General features: G+C 43.4%; 1 protein-coding gene across 1 annotated transcript in view; it reads left to right on the top strand.

Moving 5' to 3' along the window:
* Positions 1-20,332, top strand: part of LOC147309281 (phospholipid phosphatase-related protein type 4-like) — a 78,000-nt gene extending 57,668 nt beyond the window's left edge. Inside the window, exons 8-11 of the mRNA XM_086270707.1 lie at positions 668-896; positions 7,761-8,376; positions 11,537-11,690; positions 12,975-20,332. Coding sequence (XP_086126833.1) covers positions 668-896; positions 7,761-8,376; positions 11,537-11,690; positions 12,975-13,891 — 1,916 coding nt within the window. The 3' untranslated portion in view covers positions 13,892-20,332. The remainder of the gene's footprint in view (positions 1-667; positions 897-7,760; positions 8,377-11,536; positions 11,691-12,974) is intronic.
* The last annotated feature ends 589 nt before the right edge of the window (positions 20,333-20,921 follow it).

The raw sequence follows: 20,921 nt of genomic DNA, 5'->3' as shown, positions 1-20,921 counted from the left end.
TGAGAATTTGCATAATTAAGATCAATGAACTGACCTCCCAGCCCATTGTTCCTTCAGTGGGCTGGTTTCAGTCATTATGTAAATGTGCTGATTATAAGATTGAAACCTGCAGTCAGCTGAGACTGAAGACGTCACCTGATGATGACGAAACGTTTCCCACTGAAAACGTCCAGATGAACAGAATCAGCTTTTGGAGATTTTCTTACCTGGATGACTGAGCGTGCATCAAGATGTCTATGAAATACTTACCTGAACACTGTGATGTCACCTGTTGGTTGGTTATGTGCGCTTATGAAGCTATGAACATTTTCATGATCTTAGCTATTTTTAAACCAGATGTCGTATCAAACTTTGAAAATCATCGGCTCGTGATTTGTGAATGAAAAGTCAAGAACCAATAAGCATAGACTGGTTTCACCTGCTCTAAAGGGAATCATAACTTACACACTGAACATCACTTCGTTTTCAGCATGACCTGAAACTGGCGAATGAGACCATAACCTCGACATGAAAGTGTTTAGTGTGGTCACAAACCCTGAGAGCCGGTGTTTGTTTCCCATAGAGCTGAAACAGAGGAGCTGCTGGCTATGACACACTGACACTTCTGTGGCTTCACCCTTTCTAACCTGTTATTAATGTTTGCCTTGGCTTTGTTGTCTTCTGATAGGCCACCACACACTGGGTCCCAGCCAACCAGAACCTATTATTACAAGGACTTCTTCCCACCCCTTAGTCCCAGAGCAAACAGGACCCATGCTAACGCGTAGCGCCTCCTGTCGAGAGCCGTCTATGACCAATATGAAGAGAGCCAGTGCTGAAGTGGAGGTGATAAGTCCGTCCAGTCCGTTAGGCAACCGTGACAACATGATGACCTTCAGCAGCAGCACACTGCCAAGGTAGCTGTTTTTTAACGAGTCCATAGTCATAGTTGCACTTTGGAATATCTAGTTTTTTATTGTTTTAGTTGAAAAGATATCATGTTTATTTTATCCATTTTTTTCAGTAATTTTTTCCAGCAAGTAAAATTGTCTGTTTTAGAGATTCTGGAAAGTAAGGAGTTGCAGACCAAGACGAGCTGTCTGCAGGGTCCATGATCTTTGGATCGTTATAAACCGTGGAATAATGGCAATGATTAGGAAACCTGATGTAGTTTCATGTTGAGGGAGTGTTGATGGGCAATATGAGGCTGATGGGTCATTGTCACCACCTCGACAACGTTCGGGGGGGTGGGTGTCATGGACACCTACGTTTGTGAGCGTAGGTGTCCATGACTTCAACGTCACAGGTCACGAATTCTTGTCAATGTGATAACTTGAAAACAAGAACACGTAGCAAATTGATACCATGTTGTCTAGAAGGCTGAGGGAAGCACTGGTGGTCGCCAGTATTTTTGAATTCCACTTTATACAATCATGTGCCAGGTGGAGGTTTTTAATAAGTAAAGTAAAATGTTATTTATATAGCACCTTTCAAGATAAAATCACAAAGTGCTTTACAGAGGCAGAAAACAGACATCAAAATCTAAAACAAAACAAAATCAACCAAAAGCGAGTTTAAACAGATACGTTTTTAACTGCTTTTTAAAAGACACGACTGAGTCCACAGATCTCAAACTCAAAGGGAGCGAGTTCCAGAGTCTGGGAGCCGCTGACGCTCTGTCACCTTTTGTTTTTAACCTTGTATGCTGGACAACCAGCAACCCCTGGTCACAAGACCTCAGGGACCTGCTGGGGTGATAAGAACCAAGAAGATCACTGATGTACGTTGGAGCTACAAAAATATTTGTGTTTGGGTCCATTTGAAGTTCAACGACTCTGATACTCAGAAAACGGCCGAGTATCGTTTCCAGGTCCTGAATGTTCAGAGGAAAAATGCAGAGTGGAAAGCTCTCATGCAAAGTTCCAGAGAGACATTCGGGACTGCAATCTCCTCTGCTTCACCGAGACATGGCTGAACCCAGCGGTGCCGGACCACGCAATCCAGCCGGCCGAGTTCTTCTCGGTTCACCGCATGGACAGGACACGGGACTCGGGGAAGTCAAGGGGAGGCGGCGTGTGTTTAATGGTGAACAACAACTGGTGCAACAGTGCAAACGTTGTTCCTCTCACACGCTCCTGCACACCAAATCTGGAACTACTGTCCATCATGTGTCGTCCTTACCTCGGGAATTTACATCGGTCATTGTAAGTGCCGTTTATATTCCACCACAAGCGGACACGGTCACCGCCTTATGCGAGCTGCATGAGGCACTCACACAGCACCAGACACAACACCGGGACGCTGCGCTTATTGTGACGGGGGACTTTAATAGCGCCAACCTCAAACGCGCAGCGCCGAACTTTTATCAACACATCACCTGCCCCACCAGGGGTGAAAGGACACTGGACCACTGCTACACTACGGTCAAGAACGGTTACAAGGCACAACCCCGCCCTCCGTTTGGCAAATCTGATCACGCCGCCATCTTCCTCATGCCAAAATACAAACAAAGGCTGAAACAGGAAGTTCCGGTTCAGAGGAAGGTCGCGCGCTGGACGGATCAATCGGTGGCCGCGTTACAGGACGCACTCGATGACGCAGACTGGGGCATGTTCAGAAACAGCTCCGACGATGACGTCAACGTGTTTACGGAAGCGGTTGTGGGATTCATCGGGAAACTAGCGGATGATACCGTGGAGACAAAGACTATCACAACGTTTCCCAACCAGAAGCCGTGGGTGGATAAAACCATCCGCGACGCTCTGAGATCCCGCACCGCTGCCTACAACACGGGACTCATGACGGGGGACATGGACCCGTACAAAGCCGCGTCATATAACGTGCGGAGGGCGGTGAAAGAGGTGAAGCAGCGCTACGGGAGGAAACTAGAGTCACAACTCCAACAGAGTGACTCTAGGAGCCTGTGGCGGGGACTAAGGACAATAACGGACTATAAAGCACCAACAACCGGTATGACGAACGCGGCCGTGACTCTGGCAGACGAGCTGAACACTTTCTATGCTCGCTTCGAGGCTGCAGCTAAGGTCTCCAACAATGCTAGTGCTAGCGGTGCTAACGGCTGCAGACAGGAAGATACTGCCAGCACCGGAAACGTGCTCGTCATCTCCGAGCATGAAGTAAGGAGAGCCTTCAAGAGAGTGAACACCAGGAAAGCAGCAGGACCAGACGGCATCCCAGGTCGTATCCTAAGAGACTGCGCATACCAGCTAGCTCCTGTGTTCACTGAGATATTCAACATCGCTTTATCTCAGTTGGTGATCCCCACATGCTTCAAAGAGTCCATCATTGTTCCTGTCCCAAAGAAACCCCACCCTGCTTCTCTCAATGACTATCGCCCTGTAGCCCTCACCTCAGTAGTGATGAAGTGCTTTGAACGCCTGGTCAGAGACTTCATCATTTCTTCACTACCAGACACACTGGACCCACTACAGTTCGCTTACCATCCAAATCGTTCCACAGACGATGCCATCTCTCATCTCCTCCACACATCACTCACTCACTTGGACACTAGAAGGGGGAATTATGTTAAAATGCTCTTCATAGACTACAGCTCTGCATTTAATACCATAATTCCCTCCACACTCACCACCAAGCTGGAGCATCTGGGACTCAGCTCATCTATGTGTCAGTGGATCTCCAACTTCCTAACTGGCAGACCACAGGCAGTAAGGATGGGCGGACATGTCTCAGCCTCCACCACTCTCAGCACTGGAGCCCCCCAGGGGTGTGTTCTGAGCCCCCTGCTGTACTCTTTGTACACATATGACTGTGTGGCCACTACCAGCTCCACCACCATCATCAAGTTTGCTGACGACACCGTCGTGGTGGGCCTGATCTCTGATAACAACGAGACGGCCTACCTGAAGGAGATTAGGAATCTGGAGAACTGGTGCCAGAGGAACAACCTCCTTCTAAACGTCAGTAAGACAAAGGAGCTGATAGTGGACTTCAGCACTAAGCAGGAGAGGAACTACCAGACCCCCGTCATCAACGAGTGCCCAGTGGAGAGAGTGGACAGCTTCAAATACCTCGGAGTTCACATCACGCAGGACCTGTCATGGTCCTGTCACATCAACACCGTGGTGAAAAAGGCCCGACAGCGTCTCTACCACCTCAGACGCTTGAGAGACTTCCAACTGCCCTCCAAGGTGCTCAGGAACTTTTACTCGTGCACCATAGAGAGCATCCTGGCGGGAAACATCTTAACCTGGTTCGGGAACAGCACCATGCAGGACAGACGAGCTCTACAGAGGGTTGTGCGGTCAGCTGAGCGCACCATCCGCTCCGAGCTCCCTGACCTGCACTCAATCTACAGCAGGCGGTGCTGGACCAAGGCCAGGAAGATGGTGAAGGACCTCAGCCATCCCAACAACAGACTGTTCTCTCTGCTGAGGTCAGGAAAGCGATTCCGCTCCCTGAAGACCAACACAGAGAGACTGAGGAGGAGCTTCTTCCCGCAGGCGATACGGTCTCTCAATCACACCACCACACAGTACTGACCCACACATATGGTTCTTACACACACACTGGACTTTCTGGACTTTGGTTTTGGACAACACTGGTCACTATATTCTTCATTTCCGGTTAATACTTGTACAGCTGCTGTTATTGTGTATATATTTATTTATATTTCTTCATACATTCTTATATAGTTCTATATTGTGTATTTTGTTGTACAGTTATTTTATTTTCAACTTTAATTTATATATTTTATCTTATTCTTTCTGACTGTGTACGTGGCAAATAAAATTTGAATAAAATTTGAATTTGAATTTGACTTAATGTAGGTCATTTATTCTGGCAACAGGATTTATATTAACTTTCTAATAAACTAATAAACAAGTATTCTGAACACATGTTTAATGCTGCTTTACAATTTGAAGATAGAGTATCATATACTGTTTAATGGTCTCGGTAGGCTACCTGGAAGATCATCGTTTTTCCCAAGCAAACAGTGGGAGGTTTGGGGAAGAACAAACATGGAAGCACTGCAACACCAGTTCTTTGTATTCAGCCCTCGTACATCAGTAATAATAGCCTGTTTTTCCATTCACACACTGCAGCTAGAGAGATGTGTTCAGAGAGATCTGTCTGATCTGTAGATGTGAGAAACCCAAATATCAAGTCGTTCATCCGGGTAACACTGAATCTAGAAGTAGGTGAACAGAATGGAAAATGTAAGTAAAAAACTGAATGCCAGTTTAATGCTGCCATTACTCTTTGCCTTTTCTGGATGTAGCGTTGGCGGTGGCTGTTAACAGGTTAACTGTGATGGAGCGGGACCTCTGCAGGGACGCCGTTGGCCGTAGAATAACAGAACTGCAGCGTGCAGTCATTGGCATTCGCTGAGCATATGAACAGACTAGATTATGCTGTAGGAGTAAAACAGTAAGTTCTTGTTGTGTTTATAAGAGAAGACAAAGTGTGTTTTATGTGCAGATGAGTGAACAGTTCGTTCAGCCGTCGTCTTTATTAAGCAGTCTTAGCTCACAGAGTCCGCCGCCACTGAGTACACATTGAGACGTGAAATACCAGTACATACATACGTGTGTGTGTGTACACTTTTTGTTTGTTATTGTGTGAATGCATGTAGTTGGAATATTATTGGAAGTTTGGAAATACATTTGTATATTATTTTTTCTTTAATTTCCACAGTCGGCCTTGAGTGCCTTTGTTCCCACGGGCAGTGTGCAATGACAGAGACAGCAAAGGGATTTCAGAGGTGACAAAATTGTCTGTTGATGTGAGGAAGGAGCCTCACAGTTTGTGTGGTGACACTGAGAACAACTGGTTTGGAAACGACTTGGACAGAACCACTGTGGAGCAGGGACGATGATGCAAAACGGCTCTCTGATGGGGCGGTGTAGCTGTTTCACTTTATAGGTTTATACATGTACAAACAAGTATTTGAGTAACGTACTAATAGATGACGTCCCCAAGGTAACAAGAACAAACAAAACCTGGATCTAATGTTTGTGTCTGTAAAAACAAAGATCCCCTGAGGCACAGGATGTTTAAAGACAGACGGCTCAATGTGAAGCATCTTACAGGAAAAAACACAAAAAGGCCATTTTTAGCCTTTATTGGACAGAGACGGTGTAGATGGACAGGGAGACAGACTCAAAGCCAACAGTGTTAGCAGAACAGTCCAAAGCAGCGCCTGAGTAGAGGTGGGAGATAACAAAGTACAAATACTTTGTTGCTGTACTTAAGTAGAATTGTCAGGTACATGTACTGGAGTATATATTTTTCTGCAAACGTTACTTTTACTCCCTATATTTAGGCAAAAATCTGTACTTTCCTTACATTTCTACACAGGCTTGTTGTGCAGTCTGTCATGATTAGGCTGTGTGGCAGGCAGGAGAGGACCCAAACGCAAAACTCACGGGGACGCGGGGAATAAACTCAGAAAGCACAGCTTTATTGCTGGAAAGACGGATCACGAGTAATACAAAACTAAACTGGGAAAAACTAAATATAAAGCTCACCAGGAAACACAGGGAGAGTCACACACAGCATGAGGGAGAACGCGACACTGAACCGAGGGAGACGTGGACATAAATGCACAGAGAGTAAACGAGGGAAGTGGGAGCACATCTGGAACACAGCTGACACAGATAATCGTAACGAGACAGGGCAGGAGTGAACACAACATGACGCACACTGACGAGAGACTGTCAAAGTAAAACAGGAAGTGCACAGAGGTTCAGACAGGAGGAGAGAGCACGGACATAACGGGCTGGGGAATAAAACACAAGGAGGGGAAACAAGGGTTCACAGATACACAGAGGGGCACACAGAGGGGAACCAAATAAGGAACATCTTAACAGAACCTAGGAACCAAGGCATGAATAAAGAACAAAATACAAAACACACGAAGACTAAGAATACCACGACAGTATCGCTTGCAGGGTTGATCTTCGGGGTTAAGGTGGTGCAGAAGGAGAAGCTGTGGCCTCGCACTTCAGACGAGTGTGTTATCTACTTCCTGAGCTAACTTCATTTAAAATGCCTTCGCTGAAAGCAGTCACAGAACAATTTGATGCCCTGCTCCTTTTTTGACGGCAACACTTGCTTGCTGCACAACAAAAAATCATTTGATTCTTTATGACTGCCATTTTTTCCTACTGACCTCAGAACAGCAAAAAGGCAGTCAAAACGCAGCAGAAGCACTGAGCCCTAGAAACAGAGCTGGTAAGAGTCACAGAGCGCCACAGAAACACAAGAGCCACATGTGCAACATGAAGAACAGCTGCATGCAGGCCATGGGCCTCTGCATGCTCCCTGTTATGTGGCTCACGCTGCTGTTCTCCTCTCTGGATGTTCTGTCAGATACAGTGGAACCAGTAACCTCAGCATCCAGTACATCGTCCTACTGGGGAGACTGGGGCTGCCGCTGGACAGCGACATGAATGCCAGTGCCCAGGTTTCTGTCCTCTGAGTATCCATACAGTGCTGAATTATTATTTTTTTGGTGGGGGTTGTTTCAAATTAAATTGTGATGCTGTGTTATATTAGAAATGTCCAGACTTTAAACAACACCATAACATGTTTGGAAATGTTCATGGGCACAAAGATAACAGAAGGCTGCTCTACCAGAACGCTAACTGGGCATTTGTGCTTTCAGTTTATGAATTTGACAGAACAATTATATTTACCAAAATCAATTAGTCATTTGTGAAGATCAAGCAAAGAAGATCATGAGCTCAGTGCTGTCACTCTTTTCTTTCTTCTCATAGTGCCTTTATCTTTCTTTTCAGATCCCACGGAGGTTCCTCGCTGGAGGAAGGTCGTATTCCACGGCGTCACGCTTCCATCCACGCCTCGATGGACTCAACCCGGTCCAAACAGCTGCTCAGCCAATGGAAGAACAAGAACGACAACAGGAAGCTGTCTCTGCAGGTGATAGACGGTATCAGGCCCGCCTCCTCTTCATCTCCTCAGAGGAACATGGAGCTGCGCTGCTCCTCTGAGCCGTCTGCCATGGGTCTGGAGGTGGAGCTCCGCGGTGGGACCCACCTGCCTATAGCCACAGGCCAGGAAGCTGAGCTGCGTGCTGGGGCGCACATCCCAGTTCAGTACATGAAACTAGCAGCTAGCTCTGTTCCTATGGCCAATCATAATCATCTGTCCCATAATGGGAGCACTGCAGTGACTGGTGGGGCCAGAGTATCTATCCAGTCCCGACCTGGATCCTCTCAGCTAGTTCATATCCCAGAGGAGGAAAATCCCACCAGCAAGGATCAGGAGAGTGAATCCGAGGACAGCATCATGGACGGGGGTGGGTCAGTGAGAGAAAAGTGGCTGAGAGTGACGGAGAAGACCACCATCCCTTGCAGGCCTCTCAGTGCTGGAGGACAGCCACGTCTCATGCAGGTTTGTAACTTCTTTGACTTCTTTCTTTAAACGTCAGAACCAGGACAGTGACGTGTAGCAGGGTAGAGCTGCATTAGTCCAGGCAGGAGATCACAAGCACCACAGACGCCTTCCTACAGGAATCTACAGGGACTCATTTGAACAGCAGTATGGTTGCTGTTGACTGACAGCTCTTAATGCCATCCTTTACTTGTAATATACGTTTGTCCAGGCTTCAGTTGATGTTACCTGGCAGGATACAGTGTGTGCTTCCTCCTCAGACCACAAGGGGAACGTTTGTCTGTTACAGTCTTCCAAACCATCAACGTGTCTTTTAGACCCCATTCCCACAAAACTGCTCAAAGAAGTCCTGCCATTAATTAATTCTTCGATCTTAAATATGATCAACCTATCTCTAATAATCAGCTATGTACCACAGGCCTTCAAGCTGGCTGTAGTTACACCTTTACTCAAAAAGCATCTCTAGACCCAGCAGTCTTAGCTAATTATAGGCCAATCTCCAACCTTCCTTTCATATCAAACATCCTTGAAAGAGTAGTTGTCAAACAGCTAACAGATCATCTGCAGAGGTTTATTTGAAGAGTTTCAGTCAGGTTTCAGAGCTCATCACAGCACAGAAACAGCTTAAGTGAAGGTTACAAATGATCTTCTTATGGCCTCTGACAGTGGACTCATCTCTGTGCTTGTCCTGCTAGACCTCAGTGCAGCGTTCGATACTGTCGACCATAATATCCTATTAGAGCGATTAGAACATGCTGTAGGTATTACAGGTACTGCGCTGCAGTGGTTTGTATCATATCTATCTAATAGACTCCAGTTTGTGCATGTAAATGGAGAGTCCTCTTCACACACTGAGGTTAATTATGGAGTTCCACAGGGTTCAGTGCTAGGACCAATTCTGTTTACATTATACATGCTTCCCTTAGGCAGCATCATTAGAAGACATAGCATACATTTACACTGCTATGCAGATGACACCCAGCTCTATCTGTCCATGAAGCCAGATAACACACACCAATGAGTTAAACTGCAGGAATGTCTTAAAGACATAAAGACCTGGATGGCCGCTAACTTTCTGCTTCTTAATTCAGATCAAACTGAGGTTATTGTACTCGGCCCTGAAAATCTTAGAAATATGGTATCTAAGCAGATTCTTACTCTGGATGGCATTACCTTGGCCTCCAGTAACACTGTGAGGAACCTTGGAGTCATTTTTGACCAGGACATGTCCTTCAATGCACATATTAAACAAATATGTAAGACTGCGTTCTTCCATTTGTGCAACATCTCTAAAGTTAGAAATATCCTGTCTCAGAGTGACGCTGAAAAACTAGTTCATGCATTTATTACTTCCAGGCTGGACGACTGTAATTCATTATTATCAGGAAGTCCTAAAAACTCCCTGAAAAGCCTTCAGCTGATCCAAAATGCTGCAGCAAGAGTCCTGACAGGGACTAGAAAGAGAGAGCAGATTTCCCCTGTTTTGGCTTCCTGTTAAATCCAGAATTCAAAATCCTGCTCCTCACATACAAGGTCTTAAATAATCAGGCCCCATCTTATCTTAATGACCTTGTAGTACCATATCACCCTATTAGAGCACTTCGCTCTCGCTCTGCAGGCCTACTTGTTGTTCCTAGAGTATTTAAAAGTAGAATGGGAGGCAGAGCCTTCAGTTTTCAGGCCCCTCTTCTGTGGAACCAGCTTCCAGTTTGGATTCAGGAGACAGACACTATCTCTACTTTCAAGATTAGGCTTCAAACTTTCCTTTTTGCTAAAGCATATAGTTAGGGCTGGACCAGGTGACCCTGAATCCTCCCTTAGTTATGCTGCAATAGGTGTAGGCTGCTGGGGATTCCCATGATGCACTGGGTGTTTCTTCTTCACTCACTGTGTGTTAACAGACCTCTCTGCATTGAATCATATCTGTTATTAACCTCTGTCTCTCTTCCACAGCATGTCTTTATCCTGTCTTCCTTCTCTCACCCCAACCAATCACAGCAGATGGCCCCGCCCCTCCCTGAGCCTGGTTCTGCCGGAGGTTTCTTCCTGTTAAAAGGGAGTTTTTCCTTCCCACTGTCGCCAAAGTGCTGCTCATAGGGGGTCATATGATTGTTGGCTTTTCTCTGTATCTACTGTACACTATAAAGCGCCTTGAGGCGACTTGTGTTGTGAGATTGAATCTTCTGCAGATGATGCCTGGGGTGCCCTGAACCAGCCCCCATCCTGTATTAATGGCACACTTATTGTCTGGAGGCACACAGAGCTTCTCTGTGGAGAGCACAGAGAGTCTGTCACCTTTTCACCGTGTGCTTGCTCCAAGGGGAACTTTCTGTACACTGTAAGGTCTTCACCAAGGTTGGGCGAATATATCGACAACAGGCTGAGCCTTTCATTGGTTTTACACGAGCGATTTATTTATTTATTTGTCCATGAGTAAGTTTGCTAATAATGTTGGTTGAAGCCAAGAGAAGCAGTCAACAGAAAATATAATAGCGCTGTTTTAACGGCGCCCTCCTCAGACTGCGTCTAAATGCAGTGATTGAAAGAACGGCAGCAGCCTGCGTTCAGAAAAAAACAAAATCATTTGATTGAAATAAAAAACCCAATAATGAGGGAAACAAAGACAAACTGGCTTCTTTTTCCACTATAACCCTGTTTATCTGTCTTACACACTCAAACAACAAATACAAAATTAAACAAAAAGTATCACACTCCACATGTTCACAGTCAGCATGCAGTACTCTGCATTTATTGGTTTCTTTGTGCTTGTGTGTTTGAATAACATTTGTGCTACATTCGAATGAATGATAACTACGACAACATGAGAAGATATAAAGAGAGTTCCATCAAAAACACTGGTCGTCATCTTTGACCAAACACACAGTTAATGTAGTTTCTTGTTTTCCAATAATCTTTAAACCTTCAGTTTGACACAATCCTGAGTTGTCTCATAAGGGAAACAAAAAGCTTCAGTTTGTAAAGCTGTCACATGGATTCCTCGTTGGTTTAAAAATAAAAAAGTAACAGTGCTTTATTACAGTGCTGGTGCGTTGCATCATGAGAGCCGCAGCTGCTGAGAAGCTGACACGGTCGTGCTTCTTAGACCTGTTTTCCAAGTGTGGAGAAGTTCACGTTACACTGCCTGTCTCTTATTTTCCAGGTCATAGCCTTATCTAAACAACAGGGTCTGCTTCACTCTCCTCGGTCAGAGGACGGTGGCAGCACTGTCAGTTGCACCGGATCCATTCGGTACCGAGCCCTGACAGACCAGGATCCATCTCCACCCGCTTCCACCACTGGAGCCGTGGGAGGAGGTCTGTACTTCTAATAGCGCAGATTCAGCCGACTGCTCATCAGTGAAACACAATGACTCGTAAATCATCCAAATTCTACTTTTAATTGAAAACAGTACAAGACAACATGTGACACTGAAACATTTTAAATGTAAACTCATTTGGATTTTGATCCCAGCAGCAGCTTTAAAAAACCTTTCCCTGCTTCCTTTAACCTCCCCAGGTCCTAGTTTGGAGACGCTGTGTGCAGTTTGGACCGTTTTTGATTTGATATTTAAAGTGTTTGTGCTCTTAAAAGCCTCTAAATGAAATCCCACAATGCATTTTGGGATTTGAGTTTTTTTGCTAAAAGAGTTTCCATTTGGGTCCAACCAAATTTAAAAGAAACAGGACATGTTTAGAGTGCTGATGAACCAAATCCTCAAGCTAGATGGGTTAAAGAGCAAAGGAAGAGAAGGTGATATTTATAAAAAATAAAATAAACAAGCTACAAAAAGAATAACACAGAATTAAGTACAGTATAATAATGATAAGCAGACTAAAACTGTGTGTAGTGCTGGCTCTGACCCTAACTGTGTAATGGCGTGACTTTAGGATCTGAATCCATGAATACGACAAGACTTCTTCGGTTGGCTGGTTTGAGACACACTTTGTTAGTTGGGGTGGGTTTAAAAATTAATTTAATCAAACGTGAAGCATAGTTTGGATCTTCTTTTGTTGCTGATTCAGTGAATTTTGGTCAGAGTGACGAAACCTGCAGCATCAGAGTCTGTGAGCTGTCGGCTTCCAGCCCCGACGGCGTGTTCGTGCCGTCGCTCTTTGTGTTCACGTCTTTCTGCAGACTCCGTTTACCTGCTCGTTAATCGTTTGGTGTTTGAGCTCTTTGGTGGTTGTTCACATAGTTTTGTGAGCTTTACACTGAAATTCTGCTGTTTCTGGCAAAATACATTTATATTGTAGCATGTATTTATATTGGATTTTTACATGATTTAAAAATCGATATTGCATTATTCAAACTCAAATCAATTTGAATCGGGAAATTGTTTTGTTTTTAAACCCACTCCTGGAAATCAGTGACCATAGCCAGCCCTGTTGTTAGTAACTGGAGCTGGAACAAATGTGTAGTTCTCAGAATTGTTTCTTATTTCTCCGTCTAACAAAAGGAAACTTTGACACATCCCATCATTGGGCTGGTGCATCCCTGTGAGCACCTACAGTAACACATTTTGCTGTTCATACTTTTCTGGCTCGTACTTACATGCTTGTTGATGATTCAGTTCGCTGAATACTTGCTTGCTCTTCTAGGGGGAGGTTTGGAGAGAACTGGGAGTATCGTTCGTGTTGAAGCCCACCCAGAGTCCAGATCAAACAAACCAATAGTGAAACCTCCGAGCACTGATGGAAGCGGCTCCTGGCGATGGAGACCACCAGAACAAAGAGCTTCCCTTCGGCAGTCGGCTTTCAACCTCAATGACCTGAACAGACACACGGACAGCTGCGATTCGCTGAAGGACGGTGGATCGGTGGATGGGAGGAGGAGTGTCATGGGGACAGAAACAGAGAGCGATGGGGGTGGGGACACAGGGGGCAGTGGAATGGGAGGAGGAGGAGGTGTCTACACCAGCCATCCACATGTTGTGCACCCGTTACATCCCTTACATCCAAATAATCCCAACAACTACCAGCACCTCAGTTTTAATCCTAACAATTCCAATAATCCCAGTTTTAACAACGCTCACGCTAACTTTAATCCTCCTTCTAACAACTCGAACATGCCGTTCACACCCACTGCCACCTTTGCTCCTCCCTTCCACCCCCACCCTCAAGCAGTCACCACTATCAGGGTTACACCAGTGGAGGCGACAGCTGCCAGCAGTGACGGCGGCTCGGACTGCCAGTCGGTTGCCTCATCCAGCCGTGAATCCACCTTGAGAAGGAAGAGCAGCAGCAACATGGTCCACGTCCAGGATCGAGGGCCTACCCCTGAATTCCACAACAACCACCGCCTTTGTGATGACGGCAACCGCCTTGACAACGAAAGCAGCAACCGCTTTCACGAAAACCTGCGAAGCTTTCAAGAGCACCCCATTCACCCCAACCACCCCAACAGGCAGCTGCAGGGAGTGTTTGGGCGTCCAAGCCCCACCCCTCCCCCTACTTTACCCCGCCCAATCCTGACTCACACTCCCCCGCCTACTTTTGGGCTGGCCTATAAAGAATAGCATGTTCAGTGTGAGTTATCCATCTATAACTACAATTATAAAAACAAGTAAACCATTCTAGACCAATGGGACGTTTCTGGAGATGATGTGAACAATCTGCTTACCACCTGCAGCCAATAGGACATGGTAAAAGACATTCACACGTTCTCAAATGACCAATCAGGCTACAGTAGATGGCCACTTTTGTCCAGCTTATTAAATTCTGTTAGCAGTAGGTTAGAGATCGACTTGGGTTCACAGGCCATAGACGTCGAGTCATGACTGCTCCCAGTTTGCTCCTGGTCAACATACAAGGAGTCGGTTGGACTGAGTTTGAGTCAACATTTCTTCTTATTTTACTACATATTTACATATTTTTATCACGTATCGCTACACTTGCTTCGTAGGCACAAAGATAAGAGGCTTAAATAAACTGCTGGTCTACGCTGGTATTATTACCCTGCCAGTGAGGACAGATTCACACTAATGACTCGCTTTTCTCTGGCTACAAAGCTCAGCTAAAATAGGGGTGACATTTCTACACATCCACGTTTTTGTCACACACAGGTAACATCGAACATCGTAACCACATGCCCATAGATGGAAATTTGTATTCAAAGCCTATAACTGTGATTGTGTTTGTACATAAGAGTGTGGGCAGCCACAGGGGAAATTAAATCCACGGTCTTAATTATGTCTGGACTGCAAAGAGTCCCTTCTGGGTAATAACAATATATCTTATTTGATGGTGGTATTGTGTTTGTGTTGAATAAGAACAATATCAAGGGGCATATATGGTGTTTAGATACTAAAACAAGCACTTTTTCTCATGCTGTGTTTTATTGGTGCGCAGTGTATAAATGATTCTTACTGTGTGGTAGTTGTACTGACACACGCAGCATCGCCTGCACAAAGGAAGTTCATTCGTTTCCTGTTCTTTAGTTTGATTTCCCAGCTTTATGACTTGGTATTACAGCCACTCTAAGGACGAAACATGGAGTCATTACAGAATAAAGTTGGAACGGTTATGAGATAAAGTTTTATACGAAAATGTTTTATGATTAAAAAGATAATAATTATACGAGCACGCTGAAGTAACAGTGAGGATTTGTACTTTAAAGTGAAGAACGAGTAAATATAAGTGAAATGCCACTTTGTTCCGTTTTCAAAGGAAATCAGAATATTTTAAGAGAAAAAGACTAAAAAGTAAAAAGTGTACAGTATAATTAAAATGTAATTATCATAATTTAAATAACATTTTCAGGAAAAGGTCAAACTCTTAAAATAATCAAATGTAATTTTATTATATATGTTATTTTCAAAACATATAAATGATAAAAGATAAAATATTTCCATTAATAATACTTTATTATTTTACAAATAAATCACCCATTATCGAAGATTTTAAAAAAACGTTGGGAATAAACCAGAGAAAGGTTTTAAAAATTCTTTTTTTAACACTTCCCTGCTCTCTGTTCACATATTTATTATTTATTTTTTATAATGTTTCGCAGTTGTGGAAATATGAAATGAAAACTTTGTTTTTATCTCATACTCTCAAATACTTTAATACTTGCATGTGTGGGTGAATTCATAGAGTATAGACAGTATTATTATTATTATTATTACTTTTTTCACTCAGTCATTGATGTCAGTGGAAAAAAATGTTTTTGTTGTTGTTGTTTTCTTTTTAAATGTATAGATTGCCAGTTAGAAGAATATTTAATAGACATTTTCTTAACCCAGTGTTTACATTGTTCAATAAACTTTGTGCCCAAGTGCCATCAAAGAAAAGTCCTGTAGCTGTAGGCGAGTCACATAGATACCACGTGTTTGTGCAGGACTCTACTTTGTTTATCTTGATGAGAATCTGCCTAGAAACAGCAAAGTGACGTTGGGATTGTGAAAACATTCAGAAAGCACCAACATGTGCGGTGGGTGATTTCCAGCTGCTGTGCTGTGTAGATATCTATATACTTTCTGTACGTGTTTGCTTGTGCTCCAGTATTTCTTTGCTTATTGCAGCTGTCAGTGCAGTGAATGATAACGTTTGATGCTACTGGAAAGACTGGGCCTGTCGAGCTGTTTTTAAATGGTCAAGCGAGCTTTAGTAATATAGTAAATTTCAAAACAAAAGTTGACATAAATCGCTTTCAGTCAAAGATCTGTGACATGCTAACCACATAAGCACAATGGAAATCAGTGCAAGGCGAACTAAGGAGGAAGTAGAGGAGCTTGATAGGAATCACGAGGGAACCTCAGAAGATTATGGCAGAGGACTAATATGAAAGATACTTTTAGTTGTTACCCAACCAACAGACAACTTGAATGTACCCTGATCAAGAAGCACCAGTTTGATGATTTCCCGGCCGCTGAAGTCATTTTTGTGTTTCGGTTGTTTGTTCGAATTCTTTTCAGCTGGTTTTTTGTTGTTTTTGTTTTTTCGAGACCAGCTAAAGATGTTGTGTAAATTTGAAATGGTGTGTAAGTTGTGGAGGGTTCTAGCATCATCACATTAAAGAGACACTGGTTAACAAATGCATGTTTATTTGGGCCAATTGAAATATCAGAAGTGAAAGATATTTCTGAACACAGTGAATGATGCAGCTATAAAAGACAGCGTGCTGACTGACGGACGCATCACTGTCCTCGTCTCTGGATCGCCAATAAAAACACAAATATATTCTGATTCCCTGGAGGTAGGGTTAGAGTTGTCCCTGAGAATGCCTTCGACTGCAGTTACTATCAGTTCTTTGATCTTCTGGTAATCGTTTTGTCTCTTTGCTATGAAAGATTTAATCTGGTAGGTATTTCCCACTAACTGAGCCCTGCAGTTCATTTCAGCAGTGGAAGTTAACTAAGTTTCTAGGTAAGCAGCAGTTGGTGAGCAGTGTATGCATGTGTTTTTAGCTCAGAAGGTTTGGTGAAGTTTGTAAGGCTTAAAAAAATTCATTTTTTTCTACTGCTTTACAAGTTTACAGGTAACTTTGTCCTGTTAATGGGAGAATGCAGAGTGGACGTACACGTATGAAACTGCAGCCAGAACACGTGTAGAATTGTTCCGACATGTTTGTGGTTCGTGCTCTGCATGTGATTCCAGTTCAGCTGCGTTTGACACGAATGCTGTGAGCGGCATGAGACAATGTTGATCTCTGTGTACAGGCCTGGAAAGAGAACAGTTTAAAGTGAGAGCAGGTGGAGAGTCACTTTGACTCGCCAAAAACCCAAAAGCCCAAATATTTCAAAGTGAACGTTTGCATTCTAAACATTTTATACTTGTGTGTCGCTTGGATGGAGTGAAACAGGCTGTGATAGTTGTGGAACAGAAAAATTGGTTTATGATTTGTGCTTGAAGGACAATTTGGAGTTTTATTAAGCTCTGGCAGGGACGTCATTCTGCATCTTAACATTCATAACTTGTGACTGGAGGTCATAAATGATTCTCATCTGGTTTTTTAAGCATTTGTATATTTCTAATATGAATATTTCTAAACACTTCTACTTCATTTTATCATTGTTACGATGTACAGTTTGATACTGGAGGAGTTTGGATGATGATACTGAAAAGCACATGTTGTCAGTTGATGAAGGTGAAGGACTTTGAGAGTCTGGGGATTCGATTTAAAGTCTGAAGCACACAACGACCTGCACCTATGCTCAGATGTAGTTGGAGTGTAATTTGGAACAACGTGGAATTGTTTCAAATAACATGGAATAATACAGTAATGATGTGGATAATCCCCCTGCCAATCGTGCACATGGTGTCATGGTGAGCCCAAGAACTAGAACTGTACAAGCCAAGTGTCCCTGCACCTGATCATTACTGTCACCGAAGCAGCTGCCAGGCTCCTCTTTATGCTCTGCGCGGATTTCTGGTTCTAATAATAACTTCATATAACAACAAGGGTTTTTTCTTTTTTTGCACCATCAGCCTTAATTTATAGTACAGTATAAAATCTCTGTAGAGCCATAGTGGGCCATGGTATGTGCTGTTCAAATATGCTGTGTTTGCACTGAATATTACAGCCAAGCAGACCAAAGCCAGTTTTTCAGGTCTGTGTTGCTTTAGTGTGTAGTTATGTTGTGGGTAGGTGCACAGTGCAAATTACAGCATACACTACAGTGTTGGTACATGGCTCAGTACTATGAATCAGTAGGCATGGTTTCACATGACCTGTTACTAATCGTGTTCACTGAAAGTAATATTTGAAGCGCTTCTCACAACTTATGTCAAAGTTGCAACCTTACAGTGTTAATTTGAGCTTACCTCTGTGTGTCACCATGGTGTGGAGTGTGTTATCAGACTAGAGTCTTCAGTGCACAGCGATCTTTGGTTTGGGAGTAGTAACAGTTATTAGCTAAGGACACCAGGGTTGCAGGTTTTTTCAGCTAACAGCTACACGGGTAACCTTCTTACGCTATCCTGCCTGTTGTTACACGATGTATGGCCTGCTGTTTACAACACATCCACTGTGTTCATTTAACCATCTGGTGAAATTATGTCCTAAAAATGTTTGATACAATGTAAATTACCCATAACTGAAACTATTTAATAATTGTCTTATTTATCATTGTAGGGTTATTTTTGTCTTTTTTTTGTTCAATCTCTCTTGATAGATACAATGTATAGATATTTTATATTGTTGTGTGTGAATTTTTTATATCTGCTTGTAAAATTTGTGGCTAATTATCATCCGGTTGTTAAGTGATGACGTGTAAACCCTGCTTCCAGGTGCAAACTACACTGTGTTCATTAAGGCTTTTGTCGTTTTAACGTGTTGTAATGCTTTGGATCTTGTTCTGTTTAATCTGAACAAGCTCCTAAAAACAGTCAGTGATCACTGTCGGCCTCGCTGGGTTTTTATTAGCTCAACTACAGCTCGTCGGCTCACGGTTTACCAGACGCCACATATTTGAACAGGACAGAAAAGAATCACTCGTAGGCTGAGAAAGATTAGAATGTGTGCATGAAGCTGGGGACCAGGATGTTTTCACTACAAGTAATACAAACCATGCAGCAGTAGTGCTGGGATGGATCATCTCAGATGGTCTCCTGGCTGAAGTTTGGTCTGTTTTCAGCATCTTTTTCCTGTCATGTGATTACATTTGTCTCTGCCCATCAGAGGCTCTCGCCGTAACTTTTACTGAGGAGAAAAAAGTTAGTGTTCATCCTCCAGCTTCACTGTGCTAATGCACTTATGTTATCATAACCATTGCTCTGTAGCTAGCCACCAGCATTATATAGCAGCTAGCCCAACTTCAGTAACCCTACAAACTGTTGTTTAGTCTTCTGTCTTCATTTATGTTGTAAGTAATAGGGTTAGGGGTTAGGGATTTCAGAAATCCCTCAGCCAAAACGTGGTGTATCATCTTTACTTGGACGCTAGTGAGCTAACTGCCTGCTAACTGCCTGCTAACTGCCTGCTAACTAACTTCATAAATCCTTTTTCATGGATTCCTGGATGTTAAACTTTATTGTGACACCTGGTAGAGCAGCCACACAGTTTGTAACTCTCAGTGATGCTGCAGTGTTTGAGTTTGGACCCGGAAACAGCTAATGATGTCAGACTTCAGAGGCAGATTGCTACCATGTGCACTCCTGTGAGTCAGTATGACCTACAAACAGGAGTCTCACACTATCACATGTTGGAAATCAGATTTTTTTTTTCAGGATACTAAAAACATGAGTTACAAGTCAGTCAAAAAACCAGTTGCTGCAGTTAAATTCATCTTGTGATGCTTCAATCCCCACTGACGTCTAACGGTTAAAAAAAAATGTTGACACTGAGGTAACAGGCCATCTTATGACCTGCCTAAGAAAAATATAACAAAATTGTCTCTGGCTGAATGAAGAGCCTGTTTTATCAAATCCTGATACAACTGGTAACAGTTTGTTGTGCATATCTGACTTATTACTAAATTGTTTCATGGTTGCTACAAATATTTGCTTGCAAAATGTCAATAAAGACAGAGTTTTAACCACAGGTTGCTCCAGGCAACTTGTTTAGGGTTAGTTGTAGGTTTCAACAGAAGAGGGGCCTGAAAACTGAAGGCTCTGCCTCCCATTCTACTTTTAAATACTCTAGGAACAACAAGTAGGCCTGCAGAGCGAGAGCGAAGTGCTCTAATAGGCTGATATGGTACTACAAGGTCATTAAGATAAGATGGGGCCTGATTATTTAAGACCTTGTATGTGAGGAGCAGGATTTTGAATTCTGGATTTAACAGGAAGCCAAAACAGGAGAAATCTGCTCTCTCTTTCTAGTCCCTGTCAGGACTCTTGCTGCAGCATTTTGGATCAGCTGAAGGCTTTTCAGGGAGTTTTTAGGACTTCCTGATAATAATGAATTACAGTCGTCCAGCCTGGAAGTAATAAATGCATGAACTAGTTTTTCAGCGTCACTCTGAGACAGGATATTTCTAACTTTAGAGATGTTGCACAAATGGAAGAAAGCAGTCTTACATATTTGTTTAATATGTGCATTGAAGGACATGTCCTGGTCAAAAATGACTCCAAGGTTCCTCACAGTGTTACTGGAGGCCAAGGTAATGCCATCCAGAGTAAGAATCTGCTTAGATACCATATTTCTAAGATTTTCAGGGCCGAGTACAATAACCTCAGTTTGATCTGAATTAAGAAGCAGAAAGTTAGCGGCCATCCAGGTCTTTATGTCTTTAAGACATTCCTGCAGTTTAACTCATTGGTGTGTGTTATCTGGCTTCATGGACAGATAGAGCTGGGTGTCATCTGCATAGCAGTGTAAATGTATGCTATGTCTTCTAATGATGCTGCCTAAGGGAAGCATGTATAATGTAAACAGAATTGGTCCTAGCACTGAGCCCTGTGGAACTCCATAATTAACCTCAGTGTGTGAAGAGGACTCTCCATTTACATGCACAAACTGGAGTCTATTAGATAGATATGATACAAACCACTGCAGTGCAGTACCTGTAATACCTACAGCATGTTCTAATCGCTCTAATAGGATATTATGGTCGACAGTATCGAACGCTGCACTGAGGTCTAGCAGGACAAGCACAGAGATGAGTC

The sequence above is a fragment of the Aulonocara sp. 'chitande type north' Nkhata Bay genome, linkage group LG18 (assembly GCF_057382095.1).
Source record: "Aulonocara sp. 'chitande type north' Nkhata Bay isolate Kocher_YH1m ecotype deep benthic linkage group LG18, A_spYH_male_GT1.1, whole genome shotgun sequence".
Classification (NCBI taxonomy): domain Eukaryota; kingdom Metazoa; phylum Chordata; class Actinopteri; order Cichliformes; family Cichlidae; genus Aulonocara; species Aulonocara sp. 'chitande type north' Nkhata Bay.
This window is presented reverse-complemented; position numbering and strand designations above follow the sequence as displayed.